Source organism: Patiria miniata, unplaced genomic scaffold, assembly GCF_015706575.1.
Source record: "Patiria miniata isolate m_02_andy unplaced genomic scaffold, ASM1570657v1 HiC_scaffold_25, whole genome shotgun sequence".
Lineage (NCBI taxonomy): Eukaryota > Metazoa > Echinodermata > Asteroidea > Valvatida > Asterinidae > Patiria > Patiria miniata.
The window spans coordinates 14,447,081-14,461,321 of record NW_024037064.1 but is presented as its reverse complement, the minus strand read 5'-3'; the positions used below and the strand labels follow the sequence as shown (position 1 = coordinate 14,461,321).

The 14,241-nt window shown below is 39.4% G+C and overlaps 1 protein-coding gene across 1 annotated transcript; it reads right to left on the bottom strand.

The window, feature by feature from the left end:
- Nucleotides 1-483: 483 nt before the first annotated feature.
- On the bottom strand, nucleotides 484-4,599 carry LOC119733110 (uncharacterized protein K02A2.6-like). The gene has a single exon (XM_038206689.1). The coding sequence runs from the start codon at nucleotides 4,597-4,599 to the stop codon at nucleotides 484-486; it is 4,116 nt and encodes a 1,371-aa protein (XP_038062617.1).
- Between the last annotated feature and the right edge of the window lie 9,642 nt (nucleotides 4,600-14,241).

Here is a 14,241-nt window from a genome sequence, read left to right as displayed (position 1 = left end):
TTGGGTAAATACATGTCTGTATCAAACTTTGTTACAGCTTCTTTTCCATTAAACAAACAAAACTAGTTTTTGCATTTATCCAAAAGATACGGTAATGAGAGAATAAACCATTACTATCAGTACAGAATATTAAGTATAGAAATGCACTGAAATTCTAAACTGCATTCATAGTCAAAATAATACACATAAATCTCATGTGTGTGTGTTTACAGGATTTGTGTCTTCCAAAGGTATTGAGCACCATACATACAGTACTTAATTCTAATGCCAAAATTAAGCAAACATTCTCTTTCAGTGTAACACTAATAAGAATTGTGGAATAGCTGTTTCCATGAAAAAATGAGTTGTTGCTCAACCAATCAAAAGAAAATACTAATAAACAAATAAGAAGGCATGACTACTTTGTCACAAATAGGAAAAATCACATATGAGCAAATCTGACTTTTTTCTTTATTTTTTTTTCTGTAGGCCTTACATCACAAACTAACGATACATTACAAAGTCATCAAACCGCTTGGGTAATTTTCTTTCCCTTACTGGTCTACTCTCAGTCTCAACCTGTGTATGTGTGTTTTCTGTCTTCCCCTCCAAGGATTGCTGACTGTCCCTACTTTCTGTGTCAGGTGTATCACTGTGATTGTTTAGTGGCTTGTTATATTTCTGAACATGTGTACTGTTCCTTTGGTACTGGGCACCGGTTGGAGATTCAACGACAACACTGTTCCCTTTTTTCGCAACTACTTTGTATGGCTCTGGGGAGAAGGGAGTACTCAGTTTGTCTTGTTTGGATTGTCTAACTAAGACTTCATCTCCTTCCTCTAGATCTCTTTCTTTTGCACCTCTCTTTATGTCAATGTATCTCCTATTCCTCTCCTTTCTCAAGGCATCTGTGTCTCTTATCTCTTCATCTTGTCTAGCCATCTCTTCAACTTCAGGAAGTCTTGTTCGTAGTTTGCGTTTGAACATCATCTCTGCTGGGGTAACACCTGTAGTGTTATGTGGTGTTGTTCTGTATGAAAACAAGTACTCTCTTACTTCCTTTTTCCAGTCTTTCTTCTCTGCATGTGCAATGCGTATTCTTTTCATCAGAGACCGATTTTGTCTCTCAACTTCCCCATTGGCTGCTGGATGCAACGGAGTGACTTTTCTGTGTTTGATCCCATTTTCTGAGAGGTATGCTTCAAACTTATCTGAGGTGAACTGGGGTCCATTATCGGACGTTAAAGTGAGTGGTAAACCGTGTTGAACGAACACATTCTCAAGTGACTCAATGACCCTATCACTTGTAGTGACCTTCATAAAATCAACTTCATAGTATCGACTGTAATAGTCAACTATCACTAGCACATACTCTTGCGATGGCAATGGACCTAGTAGATCAATGCTAATGTCTTGCCATGGACCAGTTGGCAATGGAGTCGGGTTCATTGGCTCAGGGGCAGGCATTGCTCCAGTAATCTGGCAACCATGACATCTCCGCACAAAGTTCTCAACATCTCTCTCCATGCGCGGCCACCAAACCTTGGTTCGCAACCTCTGTTTAGTGCCGACCACTCCAAGATGTCCTTGGTGGGCTAACTGGACACACTGTAGTCTCAGACTCTTGGGAACTACAATTCTGGTTCCTCTCAAGACGAGAAAACCAATACATGAGAGCTCATTCTTCATAGGGAAAAAATCTTTGACATCAGTTCCCCATGAGTCCTCGTTGAGGCATCTCCGAACTGCACTTAATTCGTCATCTGCTCTTGAAGCTTCTTCAACTTCTCTGGTTGTCAAAGCTTTCGGCGTTGCCTCGCTTGTTACCCAGCGTACATAGCGTTCTGTTTCATCCTGCAGTGTTTCTTGCTCCTTAGCAGGGGTCGTCTTTGTAAGCCTCGACAGAACATCTGCAATATTATCTCTTCCTGGTAGGTACTTAACTTTGAAGGAGTAAGACATCAACTTCATCACCCACCTCTCAATTCGGGCGTTTGGCCGGGATTTTGGCCCATATAGGACTTCAAGGGGTTTGTGATCTGTCATTAACACGAAATCTACCCCATACAGGTAAGTGTGGAATTTACTGCATGCCCACACCACAGCAAGAGCCTCTTTCTCGGTTGTTGAATATCTCTTTTCAACATCAGTCAGTGTTCTACTGGCATAAGATATGACCTTCAATTGGCCATCGTACTCTTGCAGAAGCACGGCTCCAAGGCCGACATTGCTCGCATCTGTCACAAGTTGGGTACTGTCTGCATCGAGTCGAAAGTATCCCAGAGTATTTGTATGTGTCAAGGCTTCTTTCAATTTCTTGAAGCTGTCTTCTTGCTCTTTTCCCCAGTGGAACTTCACTGTCTTCCTTGCCAACCTCCTTAATGGCTCTGCCACTGTAGCAAGGTTGGGGCTGTAACGAGCTGAAAAGTTCACCAGCCCAAGGAAACTCCTCACTTCGGCAGAATTGGTTGGTCTCCTGGCATTGCGTAGTGCCTCTTCACGGTCGTCTGTCGGCTGAATGCCATTTCTAGACATAGTGTGGCCCATGAAAGTGATTTTGTGAACCCCAAACTCACATTTATCTTTGTTCAAGGTCAGGTTTCTCTCCTTCAATTTTCTCATGACACAGTCTAGCCTCTGGTCATGCTCTTCCTGTGTCTTGCCATATACTACAATATCATCTGATATGTTAGCTACACCTTCACCCACACCGATCACCTGACTAATGACATTTTGATACATTTCTGGGGCTGCATTTATCCCAAACATAAGCCTCTTGTATCTATACAATCCCTTGTGGGTTACAAAGGTTGTTATGTCTCTTGATTGCTCATCTAGCTCAATTTGGTGGAAACCATACTTTAAGTCAAGTTTACTGAACACAACACTGCCATTCATTTTGTACAGTACTTCGTCAACCGTTGGAATCGGGTGTCTTTCCCGCTTAATGGCTTGATTAGCTTGCCTCATATCTACACATAGACGAATATCACCATTGGGTTTTGGGACAACAATAACTGGGCTTACCCAGGAACTGGGCTCGTTAACATGCTCAATTATGTCTAGAGCCTCCAACTCATCCAACTTATCATTCACCTTAGCCCTCAAGCTATACGGAATACGGTACATGTTCTGAGCTACTGGGGTAGCATCAGAGTCTACATGCAGATGGAGCTGGTAATTTGTTAGTTTACCTATGCCCTCAAAACACTCTGGGTACTTGGTATGTACACTTTGCACACTACTTACTCCACCCACATCCGCATCTACACCAATTTTCAACACCCCAAGCTTCAAAGCTGTCTCTCTACCAAGTAAGGCAGGCCCTTTACCATTCAGTACATAGAATTCTGCCTCTATGCTCTCTGCTGAATCTGAACCAGAAAGCAACACACTTGTGGTGAACTTGCCCCTCAGATCCAATGGATATTCTGAACCATAGGCATACAACCTTTTGGTCGTCTTTTCCGACTTACATCTAATTCTGTTGGCTTTCAACATTTCCCATGTTTCGTGATCAACAATGTTAACAGTAGCTCCACTATCTACAATCATATCTAGTACTTGCTTATCAACTACAACCTTCACTTGTGTTTCATCTGTGGGTACATGAACAGTATTTACACTAAATGAATACAAATCATATTCACCATCATGCTCTTCATGTTCATAGTCTACATTACGTACAGTTCCTCTTTTGTTGTTCTGTCCTTGTGGGGCCATCTTAGTTTTGCAACAGGACGAGAAATGACCCATCATGCCACATTTGTTGCATTCCTTCCCTCTGGCAGGGCAGGACTTGTCCTTGGCATAGTGTCCGTCATGCCCGCAGCGGTAGCACTTTCCAGCTGATCCCCGCTGACTGACAGTAGCGCTAGCACCCGAGGATCCCCGTCCACGCGAGCCTGGATACCGTCCACGATTGGATGTGCTTGGACCACGACTGCCGCTCGCACTTGACCATGTCGACCGTCTTGGATATGAATTGCTGCCCCGTCCTCTTGACATGCTTGTTGACGGTTTAACACTGGCAACAGTCTTTCTCCCACCGAATGATGATGTCCCCTCTGCCATATGTCTTGTCTGGGTCTCCGTCATCTCTATCGTCGCTGCAATGGTCTGCAGTTGTTGCAGAGTCAGGCCATGTCCTTTCTCTAGCAGCTTGGTACGGAGTTTGTTGGATTTACATTTCTCGATGACCTGATCTCTTATCTGTTCGTCCACATTAGTGAAATCACACGTGGCTGCTTGGTGACGTAGTCTAACTACAACCTCGGCCACAGTTTCATCGTTTGCTTGAAACAGACTGCGAAAGACATATCTTTCATATGGTACATTTACTTTGGTTTCAAAGTAAGCAGTTAAAGTTTTCTTCACCTTAACGTAGGCGTCCGATCCTTCCTTCTCCGGCAGTGAGTAGAAGATATCTTGCACCGCCACTCCGGCACAGTGCAACAACAGTGCCTTACGCTGTTCCACGTCTGTCACGCCCTTGCCGGTTACGTACAGTTCAACCGAGCGTAGCCATTTTTTCCACGCCTGTCTCTGTCCATGCTGACCCTGGGAGCCTCCACGCACATCGTGCGGATCGAAGTTTGGCACCGACGGCAAGTCATTCATGGTTGTTTTTGACATCATGCATATCACAAACGATCCTCGTCGCCAGATGAAGTGTTCTTAATTATTATAAGAATCCAATAAACATGCTACGACGCATACTGTCCATCTTTACGAGTCCCTGCGTGTCCGCTTTTATTGCTGTCACTTTCACACTTTCTACATGATGTGTCACGTGATGACCTTTGGCGGTTCACGTAATACAATATACACAATAGTAGTCTCAACTCAAGGCGCACCTAGTCTTTGCTCAAGATACTACAATGGCGACAACCAGTCACAGCATAAAACAACACAAGACATCCGTCGAGGACAAGCCAGTGATGCAAGTTTTTATACTTAACATGTAATTTATGATTGACAGTGAGGTTGAACTGATTTTGTAACCACTGGGTTATATTTATGTTTGCTGCCTCCATTATGTCTTGTTGTGTTGGACGTGGTTATGTTTTCTGGCCAAGAAATGTCTTCACATGTGGAGCTGGGTTTTGTTTGATTAAAGCCCACCTTGTAATTTGCACCACTAATAGTTCTTCCCTATTGTTCACCATAAATAAAGTGATGGTCGTAAAATGTGTGTTTGTGATTATTGCACTTTGTAAATGTGGTCAGGTGATCTCGTGATGCTTGTATTGTTTTCGTAAATGGGGTGAGGAATTCTGTAGTAGGGGGAAGGGAGGGTACCAGACTTTGCCATAGGTGTGGGGTCAGTACAAGATCTATATTTTAAAATATATACTTTTTTTTAACCCGCAAGGGTGGAGGACATCGGACCAAATCCCCACTCTCCCACCAGACAAATAGCCGATGTGTCTAATTGCTTATAAATCCAAAAGTCTGACCTCTTAAAAAAATTTTTTTTAAATATATATTGATATATATAAATGATGAATACGATCAAGCCAATCGTTAAAGGTTTTTCTAGATGGAATAAAGCCACGCTGCGTAATTACGTCCAGCGATATAAAATACCGTACAATCGAAATGTTTATCTTTCTCGAAAAGTCTACATCGACGGGATACAAAACTACGAAGCTTAATCTAAAGAAATTGAGAAAAAAAGACACTACATGAGCTCAAACAGATCGTAGACGATTACGATCTAGAATTGACACCGGCGGGTTATAATGGTCGATTTGTTTAAAAAGATTTACTCTCAGCAATTCAAAATTCTAGGCAACCCGAAGATTTTCAAGAGGCTGAGTTTAGAGCGACAAGGAGATTCAGAAACAACTTTAGAAACTGGAAACTGATTCCTAGACTTTTCAACGACGATTTAGCAAGTTTTTTTTATACGCACAAAGATCCAATTGTATTAAAATTAAGTCGGAATTGAGAGAGCCAAGAGGTTTAAAAGTAGAACTTGTGATCAAAATAAGATACGAAAAAACCAAACCGGATGGTACGATCGAAACGATTGAAGCTATTCATTTTAGCGATCAGAGAGTCGTTTTAAATCAAATTCATTTAAAACAGGACTTAAAAGAAGACATTGACCAGCTATTTAGAAAGGGCGAAAGGTATACGAATCAAGGATCGGGTTGGGTTTTAAAAAAGATAATAGCGTTGTACATCAACATCAACAGGTTTAATCCCGTGAGGGGTAGTTCTCACATAGACCTACCAAAATGTATCAAACAGAAAACGGCGATGATAAACATTACAAACAAAGACGACGAGTGTTTGAGATGGTGTTTGAGAGCGGCTCTTGGCTTGTACACGGATAAAGTAAAAAAAAAAAAAAAACATTCCAAAAATAACATTCATAAAGAAGAACCGGTTGTATACACCAAAGACAACGGACTTAAATTTAAAGGCGTAGACTTTCCAACTCCGATCGACCAGATACCAAAGATAGAAAAGCAAAACTAGAAATGTGTTTGTGGACAAACACAAGCTCTTTCGGATATTTGAAATACTCTGTGCACGTTATGAGCACTTGATGAAGTCACTTCGAATGTCATCTGCCAAATGAAAAGTCAATCAGACATATGGTGTCAAAGTATGATTTGAAGAAAAACGTGTTCAAACCCTACGGGGAAAAATGCATCTTTAATGTGAAGTAACCTTACACCTGATGATGTCACGATCACGAATTTCTTCTAGGACCATCTGTAGGTGGTAGTCTAAGTGTGTACCAAGTCTAACGTCGATCGGATTTACGAAAGTGCCAAAGTAGAATGTTTTAAAACGTGTACAAACCCTATGGGGAAAAATGCATCTTTAATGTGACGTAACCCAACACCTGATGACTTCACGATCACAAATTTTTTCTAGGACCATCTGTGGGTGGTACTCTAAGTGTGTACCAAGTCTGACGTCGATCGGATTTACAAAAGTGCCACAGTGGAGTGTTTTTTAACGTGTACAAACCCTATGGGGAAAAATGCATCTTTAATGTGACGTAACCCAACACCAGATAACGTCACGATCACAAATTTCTTCTAGGACCATCTGTGGGTAGTGGTCTTAATATGTATCAAGTCTTAGGTCGATCGGATTTACGAAGAGGCCAAAGTGGAGTGTTTTAAAACGTGTACAAAACATATGGGGAAAAAGGCATCTTTAATGTGATGTAACCCGATACCTGATGACGTCACGGTCACGAATTTTTTTTAGAACCATCTGTGGGTGGTAGTCTAAGTATGTATCAAGTCTGAGGTCGATCGGAATTACGAAGAGGCCAAAGTGGAGTGTTTTAAAACGTGTACAAAACATGTGGGGAAAAGTGCATCTTTAATGTGACGTAACCCGAAACCTGATGACGTCACGATCACGAATTTCTTCTAGGACCATCTGTGGGTGGTGGTCTAAGTGTGTGCCAAGTCAGAAGTTGATCAGATTTACAAAAGTGCCAAAGTGTATGGGTAGAAGAAACGTGTGTAAAACCTATGGAGAAAAAGTCTGAAAAAGGAGAAAAAAAAAAGAAACTAGACGGACGTTGTGTTTAATGTGACATCACTTCCAACGAGTTGACATTATGATGTCGGTTGAATTTTAATCTATACCACACCCCAATTTCGGTACATATCAAGTAACAACCAAATCAGATGGAAATCCACCATTTTAACAACATATCATGCGACATGTAATCAAATCACGGATATATCGCAGAAAAAAAGGCACCACCAAAATTGGACCTATTGTTCTATAGCTATACGTCTCAGACATACCCCCTTTAATGTGACCTCAGATGATATGTAACGATGTCATGACGTCATCTTGACCTATATTCTGGTATACAGTGTACAGTATAGCTAATCCAAGTTTGTGTGAATATAAAGGTTTCAACCAAATCGTAAGCATACATCTGGAGCCATGGGGATGGAAATGATGCAAAGTCAGGGTGCCCTCACATGACAGCAAATAAAGTCACTATGATTTCACCTATATTATCAAATATAACAGATCCCAATATCAACCCTATGAAGAAAAGAACGTGTACAAACCCTATGGACAAAAAAATCCCCTTTAATGTTACGTAACTTGACACCTGATGACGTCATGATGACGGACCCTCTCTGGATGATTGTCTAAGTATGTACCAAGTCTGAAGTCGATCAGATTTACAAAAGTGCCAAAGTGGCATGGTAGAAGGAAAATGTGTACAAACCCTATGGGCGAATGGACTGAAAAAGAAACAAGAGGTCTATGTCTGTTTGCAACAGAACATAGGGCTTTTCCGCATTATGATTTTTTTAATCAATAATATGCCCTGAATATTCATGAACATAAAATCTGTCAAAAGAATTTTTCACTTTGCATGTTGCGTTCGGGAGATATGGCTTAAAGGTCCAAACAAATAAATATTCATATAAAATCTCAGGATGACGTCATCATGACGTCACCTCATTTTTAATCTATAACACATTCTGGTATAGCCACATACCAAGTTTCAACCCAATCGGACTTACATTTCTGTAGATATAAGACTTCACAATATGTACGTAAATTTTCAAAAATCAATAAAAAATTAGGTGATGACGTCATCGTGACGTCATAGTCTAGGCAGAATTTTTGTATGAGGGTCTTCCTTGGCTGTAACTTTGATGACGAACGTGTACAAACCCTATGGAGAAAAGAACGTGTACAAACCCTATGGACAAAAAAATCCCCTTTAATGTTACGTAACTTGACACCTGATGACGTCATGATGACAATATTCTTCTAGGACCCTCTCTGGATGATTGTCTAAGTATGTACCAAGTCTGAAGTCGATCAGATTTACAAAAGTGCCAAAGTGGCATGGTAGAAGGAAAATGTGTACAAACCCTATGGGCGAATGGACTGAAAAAGAAACAAGAGGTCTATGTCTGTTTGCAACAGAACATAGGGCTTTTCCGCATTATGATTTTTTTAAATCAATAATATGCCCTGAATATTCATGAACATAAAATCTGTCAAAAGAATTTTTCACTTTGCATGTTGCGTTCGGGAGATATGGCTTAAAGGTCCAAACAAATAAATATTCATATAAAATCTCAGGATGACGTCATCATGACGTCACCTCATTTTTAATCTATAACACATTCTGGTATAGCCACATACCAAGTTTCAACCCAATCGGACTTACATTTCTGTAGATATAAGACTTCACAATATGTACGTAAATTTTCAAAAATCAATAAAAAATTAGGTGATGACGTCATCGTGACGTCATAGTCTAGGCAGAATTTTTGTATGAGGGTCTTCCTTGGCTGTAACTTTGATGACGATTCCAGATCGTCAAGTTATAAAAATGGTGGCTTGAAAACGTGTACAAATTTTAACATCCAACAGCAGAAAAACTGCACCTTTAAATACGTGATTTGCCTTTAAACTGAAACATTTTTATCAAATATTACTTGATATTCTGACTCTTGGGAATATTTTCAATCAAATGACAGGCGTAAAAAAAATACGATTTCTTTTTCCTTCTCATAGTAATTCTCAGCCGAAGTTCAGAACTACTCAGTAAGATATATCAGTGTTGTATAAGAAAAGACTTGTGGAGAAAGCTGTGTACAAAGTCTATGAGAAAAATTAATTATTCATGAATCCATAATAAATCATTTGATGATGACGTCATCATGATGTCATAGTCTTGGCATAATTTTTGTATGAGGGTCTTTCTTGGCTGTAACTTTGATGACGATTCCAGATCGCCAAGTTATGAAAAAAGTGGCTTGAAAACGTGTACAAAGTCAAAAGGTTAAAAATCCCACAGCAGAAAAACTGCACCTTAAAATTAGTGATTTTCCTTTAAACTGAAACATTTTTATAAAATATTACTTGCTATTCTAACTCTTGGGAATATTTTCAATCAAATGACAGGCGTAAAAAAATCGATTTCTTTTTCCTTCTCATAGTAATTCTCAGCCGAAGTTCAGAACTACTCAGTAAGATATATCAGTGTTGTATAGGGAAAGACTTGTGGAGAAAGCTGGGTACAAAGTCTATGAGAAAAATTAATTATTCATAAATCCATAATAAATCCATTGATGACGTCATCATGACGTCACTCTTCGGGACACATCTTGGCTATAGGGACTATGCTTATGCCAACTTTCAATGATGTCTGACAAAGATAAATGGCAAAAGTGATATAATACGTCCCTGTCTATGCGCATGCATGAACATAAAATCCGTCAAAGTTAGCCGAAAATCGGCTAAAACGGTCACTGTTGACAGGATTTGACCTCAGCAACACGTGCGCTGCAGGCTGACTGACATACGATGTATGTGCCTATGTACAACGTACGTGCATGTACATGTACATGTACATTGTGGACGTCCTGTCCTGTGCATGTTTTGAAGCAGAGGTGTTGTCAACGTGAAGTTTTAAGCGTGCGCAGGCTATGTTCGAGTTCACTTATCGCCTCGAAACTTTGAAATGTTTTAGACCTACCCTTCAATCGACAATTAAAGTAAAAACAAATATAAAAACTGCCATGGTTGATTTTTCAGGAATATTCAAATGAAAAAGGGTCTTTTTATTATAACTTCCGGTCTGATGACGTCATTTGCCTAAAACATCGCACACGTCTTAAGTGGGTCAAGGTCATTATATACACCAATATTTAGGTGATTCCGACAAACTTCGCCACAGACATCTATTCAAAATACATTTTTGCTAATTTTCAACCTGTCGCTAGAGGGCGCTCGAAGATTGCATGACGTCATCGGTAGATGATTTGAAGAGTTCTATCGGCCAAGAGACTAACACTGTTAAAAGCAAGTTCATTTCTATTACCATTTTCAAATAATAAGCCACTTCCGGTTTGGGCCTTTTTCGACCGGAAGCAAGGGTCACGTGATTGCACGTACAATGAATGAAATGAAGACCTTAACCTGTTCTACCACTTGCCGGCAACAGAATGCTGCGGACGCGTACAGTTGATTTCTAATGCATTTTTTAATATTAAAAGTGTCACAATTTAATTGCCTATAAATAAACACAGGATGACGTCATCATGACGTCATCATTCCACAATGTTGTTTGAATAAGGGTCTTTGCTTGGATAAAGATTGGTGTAAATGAATTACTGGCAAAGAGTCAAAAATTCCCTTTGAAAATCAACAATTATTTTTTAATTTCTGTGTACAAAGTCTATGGGAAAATCTTAATATTCAAAAATCTATAATAAATTAGTCGATGACGTCACCATGACGTCAATCTTCGGGACACATCTTTGCTATAGGGGCTATGCATATGCTAACTTTGAATGATGTATGACAAAGATTAATGCCAAAAGTGGCGTGTAGAATAAACGTGTACAAAGTCTATGGGGTTTTGGGAAAAAAAGAAGAAGAGGAAGCAGAAGAAGAAGAAGAAGAAGAAGAAGAAGAAGAAGAAGAAGAAGAAGAAAGAAAAAAATCAGAACAAAAAGAAAGACTTTTCCGCAACAATGCGGAAAAGCCAAAAAATCAGAACAAAAAGAAAGGCTTTTCCGCAACAATGCGGAAAAGCCAACTAGAAATGTGTTTGTGGACAAACACAAGCTGTTTCGGATATTTGAAATACTCTCAGCACGGGATGAACAATCAGTGACGTCACTTTAAATGTCATCTATAACAGCACATTATAATATATGTACATCTCAAGTTACAACCAAATCGAACATTTTAGTTCTGTAGATATAGACCTAAAAAAGAATAAAATGCGCCTTTAAGGGACTTCACATGACATTTGATGATGATGTCACTTCAATTCCTATCTATAACACATCCATGTGAATATGCATACCAAGTTTTAACCCAATCAGACTTGTATATCCGAAGTTTCTTTAAAGAAAAACATATACAAAACCAATAGAGAAACAATGCATCTTTAATGTGATATAACCTGACACCTCATGACGCCACGATAACGAATTTCTTCTAGGACCATCTATGGGTAGTGGTCTAAGTGTGTTCTAAGTATAAAAACGATCAAATTTACGAAAGTGCCAAAGTGGAGTTTTTTAAATCGTGTACAAAACATATGGGGAAAATATGCATCTTTAATGTAAAGTAACGTGACACCTGATGACGTCACGTTCACAAATTTCTTCAAGGACCACCTGTGGGTGATGGTCTAAGTGTGTACCAAGTGTAACGTCGATCAGATTTGAGAAAGTGCCGAAATGGAGCGTTTTAAAACATGTACAAACCCTATGGGGAAAAATGCATCTTTAATGTGACGTAACCTGACACTTGATAACGTCACGATCACGAATTTCGTCTAGGACCATCTGTGGGTGGTGGTCTAAGTATGAATTAAGTTTAAAGTCGATCGGATTTACGAAGATGCCAAACTGGAGTGTTTTAAAACGTGTACAAAACATATGGGAAAAATCATCTTTAATGTGACGTAACCTGACACCTGATGACGTCACGATCACAAATTTCTTCTAGGAACATTTGTTGCTGGTGGTCTAAGTATGTACCAAGTCTGAAATCAATCGGATTTAAAAAAGTGGCAAAGTGGACTGTCAGAAGAAACGTGTGTTAAACCTATGGAGAAAAAGTCTGAAAAAGGAGAAGAAAAAAAAAAAGAAACTAGAAATGTGTGAGGACAAACACTGAGCTGTTTCGACCGTTTTATTAATGACTGCCGTAAAGGAGTTTCATCCAGGTCGAATGAACATGTACATGCGTATTCTATACAAAAAGTGTCTATCCTACGTCCCTGACTATGCATGAACATGAAATCTGTCAAAGTTAGCCGGAAATCGGCTAAAACGGTCACTGTGGACAGGATTGACCTCAGCTACACGTGCGCTGCGCGCGGGCTGACTGACATACGATATGTACAACGTAGGTGCATGTACATGTATATTGTGGACTGCATGTTTTAAAGCAGAGTAATTGTCAACCTGAAGTTTTAAGCGTGCGCAGGGCATGTCCGAGTTTGCTTATTGCCTTGAAGCTTTGAAATATTTTAGACCTACCCTTAAATAGACAATTAAAGTAAAAACTAATATAAAAACTGCCATGGTTGATTTTTCAGGAATTTTTTAAGGAAAAAGGGTCTTTTCATTTTAACTTCCGGTCCGATGACGTCATACACCTTAAACTTTGCACACGTCTTAAGTGGGTCAAGGTCATCATATACACCAATTTTTAGGCGATTCCGACAAACTTCGCCACAGACATCTGTTCAAAATACATTTTTGAAAATATTCAACCTGTCGCTAGAGGGCGCTCGAAGATTGCATGACGTCATCGGTAGATGATTTGAAGAATACTATCAGCCAAGGGACTAACACCGTTAAAAGCAAGTTCATATCTATTACCACTTTTAAATAATAAGCCACTTCCGGTTTGGGCCTTTTTCGACCGGAAGCAAGGGTCACGTGATTTTACGCACACTGAATGAAATAAAGACCTCAACCTACTCTACCACTTGCCGGCAACAGAATGCTGCGGACGCGTACGGTTGATGTCTTATGCATTTTTAAATATTAAAAGTGTCACAATTAAATTGCCCATAAATAAACACCAGATGACGTCATCATGACGTCATCATTACACAATGTTGTTTGAATTAGGGTCATTGCTTGGACAAAGATTGGTGTAAATGAATTACTGGCAAAGTGTCGAAAATTCCCTCTGAAAATTGACATTTTTAAAAAAAATTCTGTGTACAAAGTCTATGGGAAAAATTAAATATTCAAAAATCTATAATAAATCACGTGATGACGTCAGCATGACGAAAAGTTTCGGCGCACATCTTCAGATGGTGGTCTATGTGTGTGCCAGGTTTGAAGTCGATCAGATTTGAAAAAAAGCCAAAAGTGACTTGTAGAACGAAAACACGTGTTATCCTATGAGAAAAAAGTCTGAAAAACAAAAGAGAAAAAAAACTAGAGCTCAATGTCTGTTTGCAACAGAACATAGGGCTTTTCCGCATTATGATTTTTTTTAATCAATAATATGCCCTGAATATTCATGAACATAAAATCTGTCAAAAGAATTTTGCATTTTGCATGTTGCGTTCGGGAGATATGGCTAAAAGGTCCAAACAAATAAATATTCATATAAAATCTCAGGATGACGACATCATGACGTCACCTCATTTTTAATCTATAACACATCCTGGTATAGCCACATACCAAGTTTCAACCCAATCGGACTTACATTTCTCTAGATATAAGACTTCACAATATGTACGTAAATTTCAAA